At 41.4% G+C, this 24,537-nt stretch overlaps 1 protein-coding gene across 2 annotated transcripts in view; it reads left to right on the forward strand.

Annotated features, from left to right (window-relative positions):
- Sestd1 (SEC14 and spectrin domain containing 1) overlaps window positions 1–24,537 on the forward strand; it is a 101,841-nt gene that overhangs the window by 27,371 nt on the left and 49,933 nt on the right. For both annotated transcript variants that reach the window (XM_027420094.2, XM_027420095.2), the window contains 2 exons: window positions 15,274–15,353; window positions 18,545–18,653. In XM_027420094.2, the coding sequence (XP_027275895.1) occupies window positions 15,299–15,353; window positions 18,545–18,653 (164 nt within the window). In that variant the 5' untranslated portion in view covers window positions 15,274–15,298. The remainder of the gene's footprint in view (window positions 1–15,273; window positions 15,354–18,544; window positions 18,654–24,537) is intronic.

Raw genomic sequence — 24,537 nt, forward strand, 5'->3', positions numbered from 1 at the left:
GTTACATGAGGCCCACTCATTATGGAAAGCAAACTCATTTACAGTACAAATTAGATTGTTAATGTTATCCCAAAATACCCACACAGAAGCCCAGAATAATGTTTAATTAAGCACATGGTGCTCAGTTTCTGGGTCAAATTGGCACATAAAGTAACCATCAGTGCTCTCAGTGGACAGGGCTGTGGCACCCCTGCTCCCCCAGTATATTTCTAATCCAGCCATCACTAAGGATCCTGGTAGTCTCCTCCTCCTCCTTTCCATCCTTGCAGCTCCCCTCTTTGACAGTATGATACCTGGCTCCTCTCATGTACTATCCCTGTATGGGCTCACTCCTAGAACACACAGCAGGCAATGTATGCTGGGCCCATGTATTGGGACCCCGTGTTACCTTGTAATTCGCATGCTTCCAGCCTGAGAATATGTACTGAAAATGAGCTTAAGAGTTACTTTGTTTAGTAACCACCCCCTTCAGTGTATTTCCATCAGTCATTTGAAATTCCACCGGAGACTACTGTTTCTGTTTGATTTCCATCTCAGAAGTTCATATCACTCACCTCCTTTCCTATTTTCTTTACTTTCTCGTCAGTGTCTCCTTTATATTGTTTCTCTTTACACAGATGTAAAGAGATATACTTAGGTTTTTTCCCTCCTGTGCAGTGCCTACAGGACAGCCGTATTTTTTTATTTTTATTTCATGTGTATATATGTGTTTGGCCTCCATATATGTCCCTACATTGCATGGGTGCGGTGTCCACAGAGGCCAGAAGCAGTTGTTGGAACCCCTGGAGCTGGAGCTACAGACAGTCGTGAGCCACCATGTGGGTGCTGGGAATCGAACTCAGGTCCTCTGCAAGAGCAATGATTGCTCTTCACCGTAGTCCCATCTCTGCAGCCCCTCCTGTTTTTAGTATGTGAATGTCAATGTGTTTTAAAAGGCGGAGACAGAGGGCTGGGCACTGCAGTATTAGTCACCCTGCTCGTCTTCTGCTGCTCCCCAGCTGCTCATCCTTAACACCGCCTTCCCTGCTTTCTCAGCAGTTTCTCTAGTTGCTCCTTTAGATCTCTTCTCTTTGTACAAACTGAGCAGATAGATGTGTATCATTGTTCCTTCTTTCATTTTGTGTTTAAATATAGCCAGTGTTTTTCTTTTTGAGATGAAATATGTTTTTATTGTTTATTTTTCCCTTTTATTGAAAGTAGATTCTTTTCTCAGGTAACATACCCTGATTACGGCCTTCCCACCTCTACTACTATCAGTTTCTTCCCACCTCCTCTACCACCCACATCCACTCCCCTTCTGTCTCTCATTAGAAAAGAACAGGCTTCTAAGGGATAAAAGTGTAAAAAAATAAAATACAGTAAGATTAAACAAAAACCATCACATTGGGGTTGGACAAGACAAACAAACAGAAGGAAACAGACCAAGAGAAGGTCCAGGCATCAGAGACCCACTCTTTCCTTTTGTGTACTGAACATACTTAGGTTTTCCCTGCTGTATAGTGCTTCTTGGCTAGCAACATGAAGACAGCTACATGTTTTAGACCTGTTTGACAGTCCATTGTGAAGTTTTTATTTATTTTTTATTCATTTATCTTTTTGGGGGACAGAGTCTCACCGTGGTTCTCAGCGACTTGGAACTCATTTTCTAGGCCAGGGTAGCCTTGAATTTACAGGGTTCTGCCTGCTTCTTCCTCCACTTCTAGGATTAAAGACAGGTGCCATCAAGCCTGGATCCCCTGTGTAATTTTATCCACTCTTAATTCATCCCATCTTCTGTCTCTGTGAATACAGGCTCTTTCCAGTTGGGCTTCCAATCATGAATAGTGCCGGAACAGAATCTTATATAATTTGTCCTCCTGTGCTTTGTCCATTTGTCTTTTCTATATGCACCTTGCACATTCCCCCCTTTTTATGAAGCCAGTTGGAGTTTAAGACTTTTTTTTAAAAATATTTTATTTATTTACTTTTAGAGAGAGAGAGAGAGAGAGAGAGAGAGTGTGTGTGTGTGTGTGTGTGTGTGTGTGTGTGTCTGTGTGTCTGTGTGTCTGTGTGTGTGTGTACATGACTGCAGTGCTCTCTGAGGCCAGAAGAGGGGGTCTGATCCCCTGGTGCTGGAATTAGAGGTAGCTGTGACCTCCCATATACGGGTGCTGGGAATCGAACTTCACTCTTTGGAACAGTAGTACATGACCTTGACTTCGCTCCATCTTTCCAGGCCCCCAACATATTTTCAATACAAATTTAAAGATGAGATGATAGAGAGATGGCTTAGTGATTAAGAGCTCTGCTCATGCATAGGACTGGGGTTCAGTTCTTAGCATTCAAGCATCCACACAGTGTCTTAACCACCTCTGTAACCCTGAGGGTCTGACAGCTTTCTCGGGCACCAGGCTGTCACATGCACACATACATCATTTCGGGGGGAAAAACACCCATAGAAAATAAAAATAAACCTTTTGAATGTGGTTAGTAAGATGGGGGACAGTAGTACATGCCAAAAGTGAGAGTGTGCAGCTCAGGACAAATAATGCCGTAATAACAGCTGTATAGATAATTTTGTTGGCTCTGGAAGTTCCATTGTTGAAAAAATTTAAAAGATTGAAGAACTTTAGTTTATTTTTGTATTCTTCTTTTTATCTGACATTTTCACACATGCACATAATGTATTCTGCCTGCTCTCTTCTTTCCCTCTCATCCTGTCACTTCCCCAGTTCCTTTCATGGAACATGATTTTGGGTGTTGTTTTGTGACCCATTTAGTTTAAGCAGGCCATCTGTGTGACCACCAGGTTGCCTTTTATTTAGTTTTTATTTGAGTATATTTAGTAACTAAGTCTGCCTTCAGTGCCAATAGGACCTTTCCATTTTACCTTATTTCTTGCTGTGTTCAGTTATCTCATTTCTTTTTGCTTTTGTCCCTTGCTTTTAGAAATAAAATTTCTTATCTAAGGTGTGTCTTTTCATGTCCCCAAAATGTTTGTTTAAAAAGAAATAATTCTATTTGTCATGATTATTAAGGCCTTTTATTCTGTTCTTATTAATTTTTTAGGAGCTTGCTTGTTATTTTTATACTAATTTATTGTAAATGGAGATTCAGATCCTTTAGATAGATGAAGATGGCTTTTGGTTGTAAACAGGACAGTTTCTTAGTAGACTGACTTAAGGTTGGTCTCATTGCCAGTGTAGGTAAATATGGTTGCTTCTCTTTCCTCCTTTGGAAAGTCGGTCCTTCCCTCCCTCCCTGCCTCCATCCCTGCCTCCCTCCCTCGCTCGCTCCCTCCCTCCCGGAAGCAGAAGCACATAGTAATGGAGGCAGAAGCAGAGCCAAAGGAGGGAGAGAACTAGCACATACTTGCTTTCTTTCTTGCTGTCTCATAGGAAATGGTATCACACAATTATGGAGACTGAACTGCCCCAGGGCCTGCTGTTTGCAAGCTGGAGGCTCAGGAAAGCCTATACTGTGCTTTCTGGCCTGAGACTAAAAGCTTGAGAACTGAGAGAGAACATCACTGTTGTAAGTTCTAGGTCAAGGGTAGAAGACAGGTCTTCTCACCCAGGCCTTCAGGCAGACAGTTCAACTTTTCCTTCCTTTTGGGTTCTGTCTGGGCTTTTAGTCTATTGAGTGGCTCTTCTTATGAAGAAGGTAGCATGCTTTGCCTAGTCCTCGGTGCAGATGTTAACATCCAAAGAAACAAAACACTCTTGAACATGTAAGACATCATGTTTAGTGAGCATCGACACCTCTGACCAAGTTGGTACCTAGACACCATTGAAGCTCTACCCACAAAGTCTGCCTTCCCAAGTCTGCTGCTGGCCAGTCTTGATAATGATCTGGTTGTCACAGCACTTCTTCAGGGAATTTTCACTTATGGTGGCCTTGCCATTCTGTTTGATTTTGGTTAGCATCGGGTCTTCTGTCACCATCTTCTTTCTTGTGCACAACTTCCTTTTTCTCCTATCCACTCTTGTTCTCTAGGGCCTAAGCTTAAATCCTTAGAAATATCTCCACAAAAAACGTGGTTTGTGTTTTCTACCTTAGTTAAAGATAGGAGGTGTCCTGAAGTTGTATTGAAGGCACAGACTTAGTGTGGCTTTATTTGTTCTTGTTAGTCATATTGGGAGATGTGGATTTGCATGGTCACCAATATCTTGCTTAATTTATGAATTGTGAAACTGTGTCACATGATACTTTTCCTCCTACTGAGAACAGAGTAGGCATCTGATTCCATAACACAGAGTATAGTACGAGCTAGTATTCATGATGAACTTTGTGTGCTTTTTCTTATGGAGATTAATCCTTGGGAATTTTAGCGTTCCCCTTTAATAAAGTCAAGCCCAATTTTACTGCTCACCCTTTGTCTTAAGATAGAACCATCATAACATTTCCTCTCATTTTTTTGCCATTTTTTTCTACAAACCCCAAATAGAATTTCTCAATTCCCAACACACAGAGGGGTATCTTAGTTAGAAATGTAGTATAACCCCTCAGCACAGAAGCATGGAAGAAGTATGATGTCTAGTCTAGGTGAGAATAGGAGTAAGGCTTTTCATATATGCAGTACACTCCCTCCTCCCCCCAATGTCTTTTATACCAACAGAGGTTGCTTGGCAATACGTGATGTAGCTACACTTTTCCAATGGGAGGGTTTGTGTACCATGAATGGACTGCTGCCTTAGTGGTTGACAGATCCATGGTAGATTCCTAGCTATAGAGAAGACCATAGGGGACGGGGTCAGGAAGAGTAATTATTTTAGCTTTGGTCTTCTTCATTATTAAAACCTTGAAGTCTTTGTGAATGAGTTTGAGCTAAAAGGGGTGTTTAATAGAAGAATTTCATCACATTATGGTACTAATGCTAAGTGGGAGGCACAGTCAGGATTTGACTCCTGTCAGTTGGCTCCACATATAATCTAGTTGTAACCCTGTTCCTGTTTAGGAACACAGTGCAGCAGTTGGGGCTCAACTGGCAATGCACTAAATCAGGAAGTGCTGTTTTGGCACCACCTACTGAACTGGTATCTTTTGTATTGGAAGCAGTGACTACTTGAAAAGAGTCCTTTAAGTTTTACTGTACTTCTAGGCACTGCAGATTGAATATAGGGTCTCATGCATCTAATTGAGCTACATCCCTTGTCCTTTACTACACACACACACACACACACACACACACACACACAACACACACACACAGATACACACACGCATACACACACACATACACACATACACACATACTGGTCTAGGAACTGTAGATTACTTCTTACAAGTAAATAATTGCTATGGTTTTTCATTTTAAAATATCTTACATGTTGCATGGCCCTTTAGTAGATATTTGTTGTAATTTCTGTTGTGACCATCTTGCATGGAGAGTTATAGTAATTACGATGCTTGTTAATCAACGTAAGCTCTATTGCTCAAGTATTGGGCGATACTTGCCAGTAAAAGGTTTTCTTTTTAACTACTTAGGGGGACCCTAGACTTCCCTCTGCAGTTCCCTCATGGATAATAGATCAGATTATTTTGCCAAGTAACAATGGGTGACAGAGTCTAAATGTTACTAGGAAAAGCCACAAGTTGAAAAGCATTAATAGGTATTAAAGTAAAAAAAGTAAGATGGGGGTTATGGTGATTATTGTAATAAAAGCTAAGGTATAATTTCAGGAAATGGAAAATGTGCATGCTAAATAATGACTTGTGTGTGTGTTGAAATATAGATAATGAAAACTCAATGTGTACACAGTGAAGTCAAGTAAGCCATTTCCAAAAGCCTGAAGTTGGAGTTGGCTCAGCATAAAGAAGGCTTTATGAAATCTCTCTCTTCGTTCATAATCCTAATGGGCCAGGGCCCAAACTGTTTCAGCAAACATCCCTGAACTATGTAATCTAATATACTATTCAAAGCAAGTCCACACTATTCATAGTGCTTGGGCCAGTTTAAAATTGTCCAAGCTTATTTTCCTTTACTTCCTAATTATTTTGCTAAATATCACCTAAATGAGAAAGCTGCTGTGATTAGGAGGAGGGTGTTTAGTCAACAAGTACTTACTGCCCAGTGGGCATTCTCCTGGGCCAGCCTGTTAGAACATCAGACAGGAGACCACACCTGCTTTGATCTCAGAAAGAGTAACTGTTTTGTCTTTATGGACCACATAGGCAGGATAGATTGTTGTATCATTCAGAACAAGTCCTTGAGTATTAATGTGCACCATGCATACAGTTTTGAAATCTTACTTGTCTGACTCAAACTATCACATTTTTGATATTTGTTGATACTTCACCTAGCAGATCCACCTGCTTGTGTGACCAGCCGCTACTTCCTGTCCACCTATGACAGTGACTATGTACTGTGGACATGATCTTTTGCTTTCCCTATCACCCATGAAGAAGTATGTATGGTGGTGGTTAGAGAGAGGGCGGCTGCTGAGAAGATGAGTAGCTGCAAAGTGAGGAAGGCTTAATGAGTTTGACCCAAGAAGTTTGAGTGCCAAGAAAATGGCAGAGCTGCCTGCCACCCGTGTCTTCTTCTCTGCTATGGAGTTTATCAGATGAGGTCTCTCCCTCCGTCAGTGATCCTAAATGGTCTCCACATACCCAGTCTTTACCCTGCTGAATGTGAGAATACTTTAAGGGCACATATAGGCTGTTTCCTGAATTCTCCTAATATTTTTGTTTGTTTGAGACAGTTTCAGTATATAGCTCAGGCTGTCCTCAAACTCAGTTCTCCCGCCTCCACTCTCTCGAATGCTGGGATTACAGCCATGTGCTGCCATATCTGGCTTTCTCTGTTGATTTTGAAATTTAAAAATAAAATGCTAACTGGAAAATGCTGTTTAAAGGATATGGCTCCTTTTTCACAGTGTTTGAGTGTTTAAAGATTTGGATCAGGCATTTTTCAGGGACATCTTTAAATATAAAGAAACACAGGGAAAAAGAAAGCAGTTTTCCCCGTCATCTACTTTGAACAATTCTCGACAAATGGTGAGTCCTATTCCAAGTGCATGTCCCTTTCCAGATCCCAGTGCTATGGAGACTCAGTGTGCACCAAGGTGGACTTAGTCCCCATTGTGGAGGTGGTAGGCAGTATGCTTGGGAGATGGTGGATGCAGAGGCTGCTGACCTCAGGGATGGGACTCACAGGGAACAAACACTCCTTTTGCTCCTCTCTTCTGCCTCATGAAGATGCAGCATTTCTCCCCTTGGCCCTTCTATCCTGGGAGGATCCCAAAAAGTGCCGTCTATGAGCACCTTCTCTAGCTTCTCAACTGATTTCCCAGTCTCCAGAACAGATAAAGGACTCTTTAGAAAACATGACCTTAGTATCATCCAAAGTATGTGCAGTATTTGAAAGGACTTTGTCTTTGCTGCTGAAGCTCTTGGTAGCTCTTCTCTGGTCACAGTGGAGTTAGGATGAATCATTAAGCAGTGCAATGCAGTGAGTGGGAGCATGTTCCTTACATATTTTTAGCTTTTGTTTTTTACTCCTTAAATGCACATGATTTATATCAGATTTTTCCTGACTTACAAACCGATACTTCTGTTGTTTGTCTAAATTTCTTGACAGCTTTAGCAAAGGTAAATGTGTGTCCTATGGAATCCACCCATTTTAATTACATATACTTTGGTGTAGATGATGAGAAGGTGGTCATAGATGATCCAGTGGTTCCACGGCTGGGAGTTGTGATCTGTTCATTGTGTGACCTAAACAAATTATTCCTCTGGCCCTTATTCCCCCTCTCCTCCCAACCCTGATAAAATGAGATACTGTGTAGATACTGGTAGAATCACAGGTGAAGGATTCTTGGCCAATACAGATTATATCTGGATATGTTATTTATAACGTGGCTGGGACTGCTTCGTTTGTTGACCCAAGATGGCTTTACTGGGAATGCTGTGACTGTGACCTCAGTGGAATCAGTGGTGGCAACTAGCCATGAATGGAGGAAGGAAACTTTAGCTATAGGTAATAAGCAGTGTTCATTGAGCAATTACTATCTTATATTTACCTATATATACATAGATAAATAAATTCACCTGGTCTTCAATCCTATGAACTAGTTTCAGTGATTATGCCCATAAAAGTAAAACATTTTCTGGGGCTGGAGAGGTGGCTCAGGGGTTAAGGGCTCCTGCTGCTTTTGCAGAGGACTTGAATTAGTCTCAGCATCCATATAGTGGCTCACAGCTTACCTGTAGCCCTAGTTCCAGGGTTTTGGGTATACTGTTCTGGCCGCAGGCATGCACACACTGTTCACACATCCACATGTAGGCAAAACAGTCATACAAAAGATAAAAATAGTTTTGATGAAGGTGCAACTTTTAAGGTTAAGTTAACCCTTTTTACATTATGTAAATAAACACTCCAAAAATGTTACTTCATATTATAGGTAACATCTTCTTGGAACAAAAGTGCTCTTTCGTTTGTAGTACCTGGCATACAACTAACAGGATTAAAGCTAATTTATATTCTTACTGTTTGTAATCTGGGGCCTTGAAACAGATCTGACTGAACCCCTCTTGAAATGCATTAGGATCATCAGTGTCTGGGGACTGGGATTTAGTCTGAGTTCAGCCTAATGGAATTTGTGTGCATCTTTGTTGAGGCTAGGAAAACAAAACAAAACAACAACAAACCAAACACTTCTTTTTAGAAGCAAGGTCAGGGGAGAAGAGAGATGATCACAGCCCAGAGAAATTCTGACCTGGCCAGGCCAAGACTACTTACAGCAGGTGAAGGGAGTTGGGCTCTGGAAATCAGAGGGTGGAGGAGGATCTTCATAGGTCCATGTGTTGAAAGCCAGCCATTGTTTTACCATGTTCATATAAACTCTTTGCAGAGGATTGTTGTTCTTTCCCTTGAAACTGTCACTATTGTTTTAAAACTAGGTTACTAATCTTACTGGCACCTGCAATAACACAGAGGTCACATGAAAGTTCCCCATTGTCACCCTGATGCTGAGCGGAGCTTGTACGTGCAACAGGCTGTGTGTGACTATGTCAAACCAGGCAGGGAGCAGTGAGCGCTAGCCTGTGCTTGTGTTTCTTCTCCTTTCAAAGACAGCCGAAACTGTTCCTAACCTGCTTTTAAGGAGAGCTGTGTTTCAGTATTTTCCTGGAAATACTAAGGAGCCTATGTTCTGGTTTTGTTCATCGACATTATGTGTCTACATGATGTAGATTTATTAGAGATGATTTAGTTAGCCTCAGGCAATCCTAATGGGTTTTCTCTGGTTGTTAAAAAACACTCTTCAAAGAACCTAACTGAATTTTCTAAGCAGACTGGTTGATTTATCCTTATTGAAAGAAGAGTTCCAGTACCCCCGCACATATCATCAATTATAATCTCTTTTGAAGTGTAATTTGCCGAGTCTTGATTAAAAGGCCTGTAATTGTCCTGTCTTGCTGCCCGGGACATGCTCTGCTGCCCTCTAATGGCCGCCCATTGATGGCAGTTATTGACTTCTCTGGCCACCTTCAGAATTAGCCTCTAGGCATCCAGTGACTCCTATGGGCTGCTGGGTCTGTGGGAGGCTTTCTCAGGGAGAAGGAGAGCCTGGTGTGGTGTGGTGTGACTGCCACGAGGATGGGGCATTGAGTAGTTAGGTTGATGTGTGGGCTCTGGGTTGAGTGTTTTGCTGCTATATTTTGCATCCTTTTGTTCATTAGTCCATTGCTGCTTCTGCTATTTCAGACAGCCAAGGGTATCTAGTACCTAGCCATGCCTCCATCTAATAAGTTGTTACATAGATTTGTTCAGGGAATGGGTGCAAAGACGCAGAGGTAAAGATGCCTTTCTCTACTCTTGGCGAAGATTCGATGTCAGCATAGCTACATGGCTGTCCTTCTGCTCTTCAGCCGAGATCTTGGAAAAGCAGACCAAGCTAGAGTGGGTGCAGTTATAAGGAGAATATCATTCCCGTACATTTCTGCTTCTCAGATTTTGTCACTTCTTGCTTAGAAGGAATACAGTAGCAATAAAAATTTCTGTGAAGAAATATATTAGATATGAACTCATTACTTAAGATATTGAGAATCAAAATAGTACAAATACTGAATGCTTTCAGGCCCACCCTCTCCTGAGTTGAAGTTACCATGCAGCCAGGAGTGGATTTCTTTTTACCCTCACCAGCCTTCAAGGCTCTCTATCCCTCTTTATGTAATAACCTTTTATCGATTTTATTTTTATCTAATAAATTGTGTTAAGAAGAGGCCTGCTTTAAATGACCACACGTGAAATATGAAAAGCACAGTCATGTGTTTCACATACTATTTTTTGTTAAGCATGTCCTACTTTACTTGGCAAATTTTAGAAAGTTTTTCTTCTTAGCTAGTTTTCATTGTCAGGCCAGTGTACTATCCCTTGCTGGCTTTACGCTTGTATTGAGAATATGACTCATTCATATGTTTGGGGTGAGCAACCTTTCTTGTGGAAAACAGTGCTTGTGTTTGCCCCTGCCGAGAGAGAGGAGCTGGTGCCCCTGCCTCATCTAATATCTCACTTTGGAGGTTTCTTATATTTTATAGGAGCTTTTTCTTATTTTCTGTACTTCATACATAATTGAACTCTTCTACAAGGCATTAACATAACCCAGAGAAGCAAATTTAAAACAAATCGTTCTGTAAACACTTGAAAAGCTAAGCCATAACAACTTGAAGAAGATTTATATGTTACATATGTGTCTATACCAGTGAATGCCATGGAGGCAGGCCAGTGTGGTGATATTTTTTTTATGCTACAACAAAGTTTGCCTGAAGATCAGAGTACCAAGCTAGCCACACTATTTAGCCATAGAGGCCAGGCAGTGATGGCACATACCATTAATTCCAGCACTCAGGAAACAGAGTCAGATGGATTTCTGTTAGTTTAAGGCCACCCTGAGCTACACGAAGTTGATCCAGTCTAAAAGAGAAACAGAGCTCACACAAAGGTGACCTCAGCACTTGGGATCCTATGCCTTTAATCCCAGCACTAGAGAGGAAAATAAGGTGGGGGGAGACAGGAGCTCAGTGCAGTCTGAGGATTGGTGGAGAGCAGTGCAATCTGGAGATGCATTCTGAGGACAGGATCACCCTTCAGTCTGAGCATTGGTAGAGGTGAAAACTCTCAAGTGGCTGGCTGCTTTGCTTCTCTGATTTTCAGCTTTCACCCTAGTATCTGTCTCTGTAGAATTCGTGCTACAGGCCAGAAGAGGGCATCAGATTCCTTGGAGCTACAGTTACAGGGAGCTATCAGCTGCCTGATGTGGGTGCTGAGAACTGAACCTGGGTCTCTAGAAAAGTAGCAAGACTCTTGAGGGCTGAACCATCTCTCTGGCCCCTAAACTATAACTTGAAGAACTAAAGTCGTGGCACAGTCACCACCATTTTTGTTGCTCGTTTCATTAGTGGCAGCAGTGGAAGAGATTGATAGGAAGGAGGCTTTCTCCACAGCTTCACTTTTTATACTTTGTTGTATCTGATTATGGCCCATGAGCCCTCAAATGTTTATTTCTCATTGCTCTTTGTCATTTTCAACATGACCCAAAACTAACAAAAAAGCTGTTGGGTAAAATCCACTAGTACTTTGCCACACTGTAAAGGAGATTCAACTGCCTCTGAGGAAATAGGGAGAAAACAGAGGGCTGCACTAGACCAGCCTGCCAGGGTGAGCCTAGAATACAAGGTGGAAATTCACATTTGCTTCCGTGGGTACAGGAAAACTCAGTGGTAAACAACTCAACTTTGGTATTAATTGGCATAAAATCCATAACCTGGCTTACAAAGCTCCAGCAACAGTCTGTACTCCCATGGTCTCCTGTAGCCATTGTTTCTTGTGCCTAGTGGTGTCTCAGGAGCCGATATTCTTGTCTCCTGGAAGACCCAGGTTTGTTTCCTAGCACCCACGTCAGGCAGCTAATGGCTCCCTGAGAGCCTTGCCATGGCAAGGTCAACTCCTCCATGTATTGACTGATCTTTTTTAGTATTTTTAATTTTATGTGTGTGGGTATTTTGCCTGAATGTTTATCTTTGCATCAGGTGTGTGCCTGGTGGTCATGGAGGCCAGAAGAGGGCGCCTGTCTTGGACTGGAGTTACAAACCATTGTGAGCTGCCATGTAGGTGCTGGGAACCAAGCATAGTCCTCTGGAAGAGCAGCCAGTACTCTTGACCACTGAGCCGTCTCTCCAGCCCTGACAACAGATTGTGTAAATAAAGCAGGAAGTGATGAGAGACACTGTCTGCCAAGTACTGAATTGCAGTGTTGCCTAGTCCAGTCACAGTCCCCTTCACTGAAAGAGAATTCCCTACTCCTGCTGACCTAAGCAGAAAAAAAGAACTTACTGGAAAAGTGTTGTGCAGTGTGGGGCTGATGAGAAGCATGAAAAAACAGGCTTCAGAACCAGAAGGAACTGAACCTGTGTTTCCAACCAGATAGGACCAACCTGGTTTAGGAAACCAGTTTTACTGTGTGTTGCAGGGACCTTGAGGCTGTGCTTGCTCTGTGGGAGCGTCTTACAGATGGCCTGTTTCAGCAGCTCTTTGATTCTAGCTTTCAGACTTACTTCTTGTAGGAGGTATTATTTCCCCCTCTTATGGTTCTGTATCATGTCCATACATAAAGCTGTCTTTACCAAGTACTTCTGACACTAGATAGGAGGAATTTCCGCTCATAATCTAAGCACTGTCTGCTGTCCACTTCAATTTCTAACTAAGTTCCAGAGTTAGTGTCAAACTCCTTAAGTTTAAAGGCTGAATCTCACTTGACTGACCTCAGTTTGGATGGCAGAGCAGTCATTGGATCTCAGGCTACTTCTGCTTATAGGCCTACATCAAGACTTCCCAGGACCAAGGACAACCATTTCCTCAATGACAATGAATGACATAGCCCAGGAATAACCAAATAGATGACAGACATGTGGTGAAGTATGGAGGGGTTTCAGAACTGCAGCCTTGTCCATCGTGCTACACCCTCTGCACCCTGTGTACCCAGTGCCTGACTAACAGATGTCTTATTGTGTAGTCATAACTTATTAAATTATGGGATACCAGTGATTGATTTTGTGTTTCTCCTCCCCTCCTCAGAGTTTTGGGGAGTGTGATGGCAGTTCAGGCTTCCCCTTGAACTTGTGGAGGCTCCACCATAATTTGCTCTATTAGCATGGGATTGATAGGAAGGGGCACTTTATGAGTGACAAAAGACACTCCCTTCTGTCACTCAAGAAATTCCAAGGACAGAGACTGAAGATAGGTGTTCTGTTTTGCTGCACATTTATTATTTGCATCCAGTCTAGACAGGTTTGATGTTTAATTGCCTAAGTGTCACTGTATTGTCAGAGCTGTTGATTGGTAAGCTGATATCGTATTATGAACAGTAAGCTGATAACGTATTATGAATGTGGCCTTGATGGAACCAGAGTGCCTGATTCTGAGTCCCAGTTTCCACACTCACTAGCTGTGTGATGTTGGAGCAGCTAGCTCTTACCTCAGAAATATTGGGAACATGAAGTCAATACTAGAAGTCATTTCAGGGCAAGGTTTGTAAGAAACACTTTATTGTAAGGTCAATGTTAATTAACATAATCATTATTAGTGACTTTGTCAAACGTCAGGTTAGGGCCCCAGTAAGGTGATCACAGTGTAGGCTCTAAGATGTGAACACAAATTTTCTGGGTTCTTGTTCAGCTGATAACAACTGATCAAACTGAAGTATTGATTTATAAACATACAAAGCTATAGGTTTTCTATCAGAATGTAAAACTGTGAGCTTGTGTGAACCCCCTTCTGTCAGCTGGGCAAATATAGAATAACAAGAAAAGAACAAATGAAAACAACTGTTTAAGGAATAAAACTTAAGGACATATCAATTAGTTTGACAGGTTGTTTTCTTTGTAGGCAGGTGGAAATACTGGTGGTATTTTTTGTTTTTGTTTTTCTCTTAACCACAGAGCCTATAAATTACTTCACTGGCTTAATTGGCCTTGTCTAATTAGCCATTACCTGACGTCTATATATATTTTTCTTTTTCAAATATTCGATTTTTTAAAAAGTGTGTTTTAGCAGGGCAGAGCTACAACTTGAATGCTTTGTTCTAGCTGACAGCACAGTGGCTGAAATGGTATAGGCTCATGGCAGGTCCTTGCTGGACTTGTAATCCAGAGAGTCATATTTTCTACTCTGGAAACTTGAGCAGCTCTCACTGGGTTCTCCGGCACTTGCCTGCCCAGTGCCAAGTGGGGTAAGCTGCCATGGAGGAGGGAAGGATGGAGTGATGGGGAATTCTTTCCCAGATATGCCACACAGTGTGGGAGGGCAGTGTAGTTGAGCTTTAGCTTTTATTATTTTCATTTTTAAAGCTCCTGCTCTCCTCAGCTCCTGTTTAGTAGTACAGAGGGCTGGCCAGATCTCAGCATGCCTCCATTTAAGGAGAACTGTCTTGTTCCCAGCACTGACTGGTGAGCATTCCCTTTTTGTAGGTAGCCACAAACCCTGGCTGTGACTAAATGGACTTTGGAAAATCAAACAGTAACTCGTGGCTGGTCCTAAAGGAGAAACTCAGCCCAGCATTCAGAATGCCGACAAGAGGAATGGGATAAGTCAAGGCCAGCCTGGGCTACATAATGAGTTCCAGAGCTACAGAGACAGACCCTGGCTCAAACAAAACCAGTAGTCACTATAAAGCAAAAGAAATGAAGTCAGCTAATAAATAGACTCCCTCCCCTGCCCTGAGAATTTAAAACTGAAATGTGGAAGGAAGAAGCTGGTTACCAAGACTTTGTTGAGAAGCACCTTGAAATAAACATTTTCTAGCCTGTTCTGAGGTGTTATGGATGAGGAGAACATGGGAAGTTAGAGAATGCTGTTAATACTACTGCAGAGGAATCAGCTATTTGAACCAGTTGTGTAATGTGGAAAGAAATGGAAGATTGACTGCCTACTTGATGGATTAATAAAATAATTGAAGTAATTTTTGAGCTGTTGCTGTCTACAGTGAGTATGCTGGCCCAGGAGTATTGCTCTGAAAAACACTTAAGCCATTGGTTTTCAGCCAGCTGCGGCTTTGCCTACTAAAAAAATGTTTGGCAGTGTCTAGACTTAGGTTGGTTGTCACAGCTGGGGGTCAGGATGTTGCTGGTATTTTGTGGGTAAAGAGCAGAGAGAGAGATGCCACTACACTGCAGTGGCGGCGGCGGCGGCAGAGGAGGAGGAGGATGACGATGAAGAGACTTACCTTGATAGACTGTCACGAATATGAGTTAGACTAATTGTTGTGTTGTAGTTGACATTTCACTGTTTTTCAGAGGCAAGGACTTTTGCTGGAGTGAAATGGAGGCCTCGGTGATACTGCCCATCCTGAAGAAAAAGCTGGCCTTCCTTTCAGGTATGTGTGCTGTCTCTGAAGTCTCCAGTGTAAGCTTTCCTCGCTTAGTTTAACAATGAGGCTCTCAAGTTTCTTTTATAAAGGTTTTGTTTTTAAGGCATATCTTTAATGGATTGCTGTGAACCATCACCAGTTCCTCATGACCCGGTTTTTATTCTGTTCTGTGATTTGACTGACTTGATCACTACACTAATGAAATCACGATTTCTCACTTCTGAAGTAAAAACTGAGTAATTAGTGATGACAGACTAGCATCTCAACAGATGTTGCTGGAGTGACCAGTTCTGATTCCTTCTCTCTCCATCATTTCAGTCCTCCATCATTCTCAGGGAACCTTTCACTGTTCTGGGAGAGTCACAAAATGCCACTTCTGCTGTTCTCGTACTGACTTAAAGTTATTAACAAGAAGTGTGCATCCACTAAGGTGATTTCAGGTGAAGATGGAGGACCATCTGCTCCTCTGAGCGCTATGGTGTGGCTCATTCTGGCCAGTGACTTTGGAATCTGAATCATTGAATATGTCCAGAGAGATTGTAGACTCCATGGCTCTTGCAGTTTAGGGTTACTCAGACTATAGTATCTTTCTTTTTTTCTGCCCTATTTCCCTGAGCTCTTGTCACTGCCTTGATAATTGTGATTTCTTTTTTAAACCCAAATATCTGATGTGTCCTTGTAAGTTGACATGTTTTCCTGATGAAGATTGTAAAGTAGACAAAAGAAGAAGCTGAATTCTACTGGTGTTGTTACTCCTAATTTAATGTTTTTCTTTTTTAAGCTTGTGTTATCAATTGGCATTTTTATTGTCTCTGTGGTGTTCTAAGATGAATGATATTACTAGCATTTGTATTTGTAGCCTTGTGAATTTCATAATGCTTGTTCAATAATGTAAATTCTTACAACTGGAAGTGTTGAGCAGACTATAAGGATTGGTAAATTGGCAAGCACCTGTGTAATCCCAGCACTCAGAAGGCTGAGGCAGGAGGATCAAAAGCTTGAGGTCAATCTGTGCTATAGGAGATTCTGTCTCAAACAATAGCAAAAAAAAAAAAAAAAAAAAAAAAAAAAAAAAAAAAAAAAAAACCCACAAATAAACAAATATACCAACTGCCTTGATGTGCTTTGGGTGTGCTTCTTCATATGGAAATGCGTGTCTTCCTACACTGTTGTCATTTGTGGATGCTAACTTTTTCTCTACACCAACAACATCTCTGTAACAGCATTTGTCTTGTGCATCATTTGATCCCATTCACCATAGCTATCATGAAGGACTTTGTTTCTCTTGGCTTCTGACTCTTCCACTTTTACACCAGCGGTTAGTCTCTTACCCCAGTAAAAGCTAAGGATGTGCAGTTGAGGGTAGTGTAGTCTTGAAGATTAAGCTTGACCCCTAAAGGAAAATTTCAAGTGGTTTAGATGTCACCTACAGTCTATGTGCCAACTCTTGTGCATTTAGTTTAAATGCATGGTGAAGCTTCTCAGTTTTGAAGAGCAAATGACAGTTCCCTTGCCCAAGCCAAGGCATGGTGCTATTCACTTTTAATCCCAGCATACTGGAAGGAGAGGCAAGTAGGTCTCTGTGAGTTCCAGGCCAGGTCCACATAGAGAATTCCAGGACAGTCAGGGCTACAGAGAGAGATCTGTCTGAACAAAGCAAAACAGAAAGTTCACTTGCCCACTTTTAAAATTTTATCTCTTGATCATTAGTAGTTAAAGCCAGTTATTGTCAAACTTTTTTAATTAATAAAGAAAAATATTTTCAAACCAACAGAATTACCCAAGGGTTACTATCATTTGGAAGTCACCTGTGTAATCCATTAAAAAAATAAAGCCTATATTCTAATTGACACAACTGATATTGAGTCACTGTGTATTAGGTGGAACCCTATGAAATTGCAGTTTATTGATGTTAGACAAAGTAGTTCAATATCAGCAGTTGCATAGAAAATAGCCCTTTATGGCCGGCATGCCATGAATCGCATTTCTGTCACTAATGGAAATCTTTTTCACCTCAGGCTTTCAGTGATGAATTGCTAGAGATTATACAGAATTATTTTCTTCAGGAGTTACTGTTTTTTATAAGCTTCTAAAACTATTGTAAATGTCCCTTGGTTCTGACAGTGTGAATCAAGCAGAATTTTGAAAGATGGTAATAGAAGTTCTAAAAGTTTGCTTGTTTCCTTTGCAGTGCTGGGAATTGAACTCAGTGCTTTTACTACACTGTGTCCACGGTCCTTACCTGTGTGAGGATCTCACTTTGTACTTCAGACTGGCATTGAACTTGCCATCTGTCTTCCTGCCTTTGCCTCTTGAGTGCTTAGATTGCAGGCGCATGCCATCAGGCTACCTTCAAAAGTTTCATTTTATACTTGGGGTAAACAGGACTAGGACTTAAACTGCTTACAATTTCAGTGTGCTCTACCTGCTGGCTTTCTGCTGTAACCCCAGGTCCTGCTCCACGATCTCAGCTGGACAGGGTTGTGTCTTTACTGCCATCTGAACAGTCTGCATCTGTCATGCTGTACACTGCAGTAACTGAGTATGCTATTTGCTGTTAGTCAATCTATCATGTAGGAGATGAGTCTTCCATTGCTTCCCATATTACACACAGATCCATGTCTCTTCTGTGAGTGAACTCAGGCCATCTGTCATCATGGGATGTTCTTTTAACTTGGTTTTAAAACTTCTACAAGTTTTCCCTTAAGTCTTTACTTTTCTTATACATACCACAGCTTTTTTTTTTTTTTAAAAAAATCCTTTCCTTTATCGTCTCAATCCCTTTTTATAGCATTTTAATGGATTTTATATGAAGACACAGTGTAGCAAATTAGTGACTGTAATTCATACTGTTATTATGACTTAAAGCTTTTCTTTCCAGATGCAAATTTGTTGCAAGCACTGATTGTACTAGGCACACAGGAAGTGTTTGATGAGTTGATTCAATTAGGCAGCAACCTAAATGGAGGAAAATTAAAATGATTTTGGCTTGGATGAAGATTTCATAGATGCATTTTCTTCTGAATTTTTATGGTTTTTTTGCCTTTACTATTATAAGCATTTATAAACTACAGATAGCCATTAGATATTTTGCAAACTGTGTCCTAAACTTGTAATTGTTTTAGTAACATTGGGTTAAAATGATATTCATATAATGTCTTAATATCTGGTAAATCTTAAATGTATCTTTTCTGTAGGAGGGAAGGACAGACGCAGTGGACTCATCTTGACAATTCCGTTATGCCTTGAACAGACAAACATGGATGAACTGAGTGTCACTTTGGACTATCTACTCAGCATTCCAAGGTGACTCTAAAGGTGTCTTTTTCTTCCATTTCAATATTGTTTCTATTGATTCTTGCTGCTGAAGTATCATGTATTTTCTCAGCAGTGAAATTGCTGTTAAAGACTAGAAGCAGAAGCTGATGGCAGTACACAGATAAAATGCTTTACTGTTCCATACACTTCATAGCACACAGATTTCTAAATGTGTATTTTCAACCTTTCAAGAACAGTTAGGTTAAGCATCTGCTTACCATGGGTCTTCAGAAAGACGATAAATTAGGGGCTGGGGAGAGGGCTCAGTGGCTAAGAGTGCTGCAAGATCTGAGTTCCAGTGCTCAGCGTAATCATAAGAACTTGGGCATAGCCCCTGTGAGTCCAACTATAACCTCATTACTGTGAATGGCAGAGACAGGAAATTTCTAGGGCTTGTGGCTGCCAGCCAAGTCCAGGCTCAGTTAGTGAGTGATAGAGCAGGACACCTGATGTCCCCCTCTGGCCTCCATGTGCACACAATATACACATCTGCATAAATGTTTACTGCCCCACACACACTTGGGGGAGAGAGAGAGAGAGAGAGAGAGAGAGAGAGAGAGAGAGAGAGAGAGAGAGAGAACACGAGGACTTATCTACATGAACTCATATTTGTTTTAGTTCACTATTTCACTAATTTGGTTATTGTCTCTAAAATGAATGAAGGCTGTTAGTCTTTAAATATTATTTTAAAAATACAAAAACATATACATAATTTAAGTTATAGGTCCCTGAGTTTTTAATTTTCATAGTTATTGAATAAAGAAACATCTTAAATATTCCTGTTTGCTTAGTCTACTTGTCACTTGAGAATCGAAAGCAGGTGCTGGAGAGACAGCTTGGGAGTTGCCGTCTTGCTGCTCTTCCCTGATTTCAGCTCCCAGCACCCACAGTAGGTGTCTTATAAACCCCTCTAACTCCAGGGGATCTGACTTCCTCTTCTGGTCTTCAAAGACAAGTGCCCCACATCTCCTGCTCTGCCACCCATAGCATGCACGGCTTGTCTGGTAGGTTCATGCCAATGCTGGCTCCACACCTCACCTGCCACTGCCCTTTGGTGGTTCTCCCATGGTTCTTGGATCTCCACTGCAGTAGAGGCTGCGCCTTTACCAGTGGCCTCTCTTGGCCTCTCACACTACTAAGCTTTAGCTTCTCTCTAGGACCCCTGTAGACCTGCAGCTTTCATGCAGATTCTAGCCCTGCTATTTGTCGAAGTGATCCAAAAGGGGCTTTTCTCTTCTCTTGTTATTTCTGTTTGTTTCTTCAGATTAGTAGAAATCAGCATAGCTGCAATTTCTGTGAAGTCTAGTTTAGAGGTTCAAATGAAATGTTTGGAGGTTCATAGGTAAAAGGCTGGTGCCATGGCTTAGTGCATAAAGGTGCCCGCTAGCAAGCCTCACTACCTGAGTTTGATACTCAGGGCCCATGTGGGGAAAGGAGAAACCAAGTCCTGCGGGATGTTTTCTGACTTTCACATGTGCTGTCACACATAAATAAACAAGTAAATAAAATGTATTAAAAATAGGCAAGGCAGGATTTCAAGTCCTGCATATTACTTTTCCATGAGTGAGCCTCCAACACTGGTATATGTCTTTGAGGCTGAGTTCCAAAAGATATATTCACCTGTGACAAGGCTGCTGTGACAAACCATAGACCTGTGCAGTCACACTGAGCACACTGGGAGGCCACCCTGCAAGAGTAGCTAAAGTTGAGTGACGGCACAGCCAGTCAACTCATGGCTTCTGACTAGTGGTCACTCAGGGGTGTGCACGTAAGTGGTCAGGTGGTGGAAAGCAAAACAGCTGAAAATTTAACCTGCTTAGTCTCTCTCTTGTCTCTCTTATGCATACATATTACAAATTTAGTGACGTGCTTTAAGGTAATTCTTCAGTTTTTACAAGTATTATTTAGTTCTTTTTAAGTTTTCTAAAGCTTATGCTCTTTCACTAATAATAAATAGATTTGTGTCTGTGAATATAGACACTAAAGAACTTTGTTTCCATCTTTCCACATTCTAAGATGTAAACTCTGGAGGGGAGTGGGTTATAATTAGCATTTTTCAAAGCTTTGTGCTGTGTAATATGACATCCTTACTCAGTGGTCAGCACCTGTTTCTGTCTTTGTCTTCCTGGTGGCTTTATTTCTTCAGAGCTGTGGGTACACCTATGTGGGCTTACATTTGTCAAAAAAACTGAGTAAATGTAAAAGTTTCAAGCACAGTAATTGTTTGGAGCAGATTTGTGGTTGCTTTGACCCCTGTTTTAAAACTTTAATCAAAGTAGACTCTATATTTGACCTGTGGGAGAGGATTGGGTGGTAGATATAGAAAGAATACCCCAGATAGTGTTCAGCCATTTAATTCTCCTGCAGCTCTGAGAGGAGCTCTGGTCCCTCTCCCCCATCTTATGAGGGATCAAAAAGCATAGAAAGGGTTAGCATAGGCAGCTTGGCCAGAACCCTGTGGCCAACCAGAATTAGAGAGAGTTGGATCCCAGCAGGTGGGCTCCAGCTTACCAGTGTTCCACAGCTGCGGCTCTTCTCGCTACCTCTGTTAGGATCATAGTCATGTCTTCATAATTTCTGGTAAATTCTCATAAAACTTGGAACTGCCACAACTGATAATTGCCATGAAAATAACTGAGTACCATATTTTAAAAGAAATCCTGGGTTTCTTGTAAAAAAGACTTAGAAATTTTCTTTTAACAGTACATTTGGCAGTACTTAAACTAATGCTATTTTCTAGTTCAAAAAGAACTTACTGACTGTGGCAGAGGACATCAGGGTTAGAAGCCCCAGAACCTATCCTCTGGCTTCACACCCCAGGTCTTTCATGGAATGCCCTCCAGAAATTGCTCATGTCATTCCTGATAGAAACTCACAAATTACCTTGCTACATTTCTCAAATTTTGATAATTAAAAAAATCCAAGTTTTGATTTCTAAATCATTTTTTTTCTAGTTGTGCAAACACTAGTCCTGCAGAAGAAACCCCCAAAGGAAGGAGCTTCAGGGGGTAGTGCAAGGCACACAGACATTAAGGCTACAAGTCTCTGTTGCTTGGTGACTGTGTGAGAGTCTGTGGGGGTGTCTTGGTTTTATAGGAGTTGAGCAAGTAGGGAATAAAGCTGATTGGTGGCCAGCACTCCCAAGGACCAGGCACACCAATGTCAAAACACATACTCACATGTGAGACGTTCGAATGCTGAGAAAGCAGACATAAAACCTGAAGAGAGCCAGTGAGAGCATATAAAACAGTGAGGCAACGCTTTACCATGACAATGGAAATGAGTGTCTTTCCCTAAAATACCCGACCAAAGAACACTGCCACTGGCAAAGGCCCTGTGGCAGGAGTAGATTCAGCATTCCTGGGGGTACAGCAGCCAAGTAAGTGTGTCTGGTGCACTTTGGAATAGGAACACAGTGCTTGGATGCTGGTTGGAGAAGAGGCTGGGGTCCATGGAGACCATGATCTGGGCTTCATCTCAGCATAGAAATACTGCCATTATATTCTGACTCAGGCATTATCAGACATGTCCTCACACATTTTAAAAGGTCTACCAGGTGTTGGTCTAGGAGTTAACAGTCTTAGAAGATGAAGATTCTGGTATTCTGCAGACATGTTCTCTGATGAAGATGGATTCCACACACAGCATTATAATAAAAGCATGCTCAAGCCGGCACTGATATGTGTCAGCAGAACTTTGAGCAAAAGAAGAGTCCTTAGATAAAGTCAAGAAATAGTTACGAGCATCTGCATGGGCCCTAGACATCCCTCAAAAGACCTTCATGGGTCACAAGTGAGAGCATTTTGTTTCCATGTTTCTTTTACAGAGCTGTTTTACCAAACCTTGTTACCCTAAAGGCTCTGAGGAGTCGGTGGCTTGCAGTTTTGTTTTTTGTTTTTTTTGTCTTTATTGCATGGTATAGGAATCTTATTTATAGTACCCTAGACCTGTGGACATGCCCTTTGTAAAGCATGTGAAATACCACTGGTTGGCAGTTTTGAAATAGTATCTCTGGGTTGTGAATATTTTCATTTTCTCTCTTAGTGAAAATGTAAGAAAATTAAAATTAAGGATCTTTTTAAGTATGCTAGAAGATTTAGTGTTTTAGCCTTTAAGATCATTACAGATGGCATTTGCAAGCTTCATTACTTTCACAGTATTAACCTGCAGATTAATTTATAATATGCATTGGAATATAAATGTGTTATTTTTTTAAAAATCATATTTAACAAATGATTGTGTGACCTACATCTCAGTGTTATAGATGCTAGTAAGAAAGCACCAAGTGTTAGGAATGATATGTATCTTTGAGTGTCAGGTCCACACTGGAACCTGTTGTCTTGGGTCCATTTCTTGCAAACTTCTGTAACACGAGAAGTAAATGCCCCAGAGACTGATATTGGGGTTCAAACTTCAAGCTGAATATCAGAAAAGCAAAGCAGCTGGCTACTGGCTTCTTACCTCTACCTCAGGATGAATGGACTGATCCTGTCTCCATGAGCTCTCACCAAGCCTCAGACTTAACCTTTCCTCAGCATGGCTGGAGAATGAATGTCTCCTACTGACTACTTGCTCCTGTCTTTTATACCCCTCTAGTGCTGGGGTTAAAGGTGTGAGCTGTAATTCTCTTTTAGACTGATTCAGTCTCATGTGGATCTTGGTGGCCTTGGAGTCACAGAGATCCATCTATCTCTTAATCCTGAGTCCTAGGATTAAAGGTATGTACCACCACCTCCTAGCTTCTGACTGCTGGGATTAAAGGTGTGTATCACCACTGCCTGATCTCTATAGCTTGAGGCTGACTTTGCTTTTCCTCAGTCAAGCTTTAATAAATCATAAATAATATATGACTACAAACTTCTAAGCATTAGGAGTCCCTAAGTTCTTGCCTTTCTCCAGAGGTCACTTAGCATCCAGCTTCCCTGTCTTGGCCAACCTTTCTGGGTTTGTAGCTCTGTCTCTGTCTCTGTCTCTGTCTCTGTCTCTGTCTCTCTCTCTCTCTCTCTCTCTCTCTCTCTCTCTCTCTCTCTGTCTCTCTCTCTAATATACATATTATATATATAATATTATATATATATTAATGTATGTCTTGTTGGGACCTCTAGGAATTTCTTCTTTACTTGTACTGGGTGTCTTGTTTGTACCCCATCCCCTGCAAGTGTTTATATGCTATTGTAAGCCTAGGCACAAGCATGTATTGCATCCCTCTTCTGTCCCACAGAAATGTGCAGAAGATCCTTTTTCCCCCAATGTAGATACCAATATTGAATACTTAAAACTTTAAGACAAACCTCTCTAGGCAGAGATTCTTTCCCGACAGCCTGCTCCTACAGCCGTCTCAACCCCAAATAAGCACATAGAGACTTATATGAATTATAAAACTGTTGGTCAGTGGCTAGGGCTTCTTATTGGCTAGCTCTGTCTCTTCCTTCTTTGAGTTCTCACTGTTCCTCAAAAGAACTTTGCTTGTCTAGTTAGATATGTGCTAGAGTTAATGTACATTTAAATTAACCTTTGTGGCCAATGTGGGTGCTGGAGGTGCAGGGGGGGGAGGGGACAGGTAAGTGCCTTTGAAATCTCGTAGACTGCCAGATTGGAATCCCAGGGAAGTCTACCTATTTACCTTTCTGATAATGGGTATAATTGAAAGCACTCTGGGCCGGAATGCCTTCACTCCCACATTCTTGCTCTGGTAAGCAAGGCTGAAGTTTCTTCCACTGTATTGAGAGAGGGCAGTTGAGGTCCTTGCATTAGTTTATAGGTATATAATAATAACAGTAGGAATAGCTATGTAGTTTTCTCTTTAGGGTGGAACTTTTCCGTGTAACAGCCATTATATTTAGTAAATATTTGAATAATTAAGTACAGTACA

This window comes from Cricetulus griseus, chromosome 6 (assembly GCF_003668045.3).
Source record: "Cricetulus griseus strain 17A/GY chromosome 6, alternate assembly CriGri-PICRH-1.0, whole genome shotgun sequence".
Taxonomy (NCBI): Eukaryota; Metazoa; Chordata; class Mammalia; order Rodentia; family Cricetidae; genus Cricetulus; species Cricetulus griseus.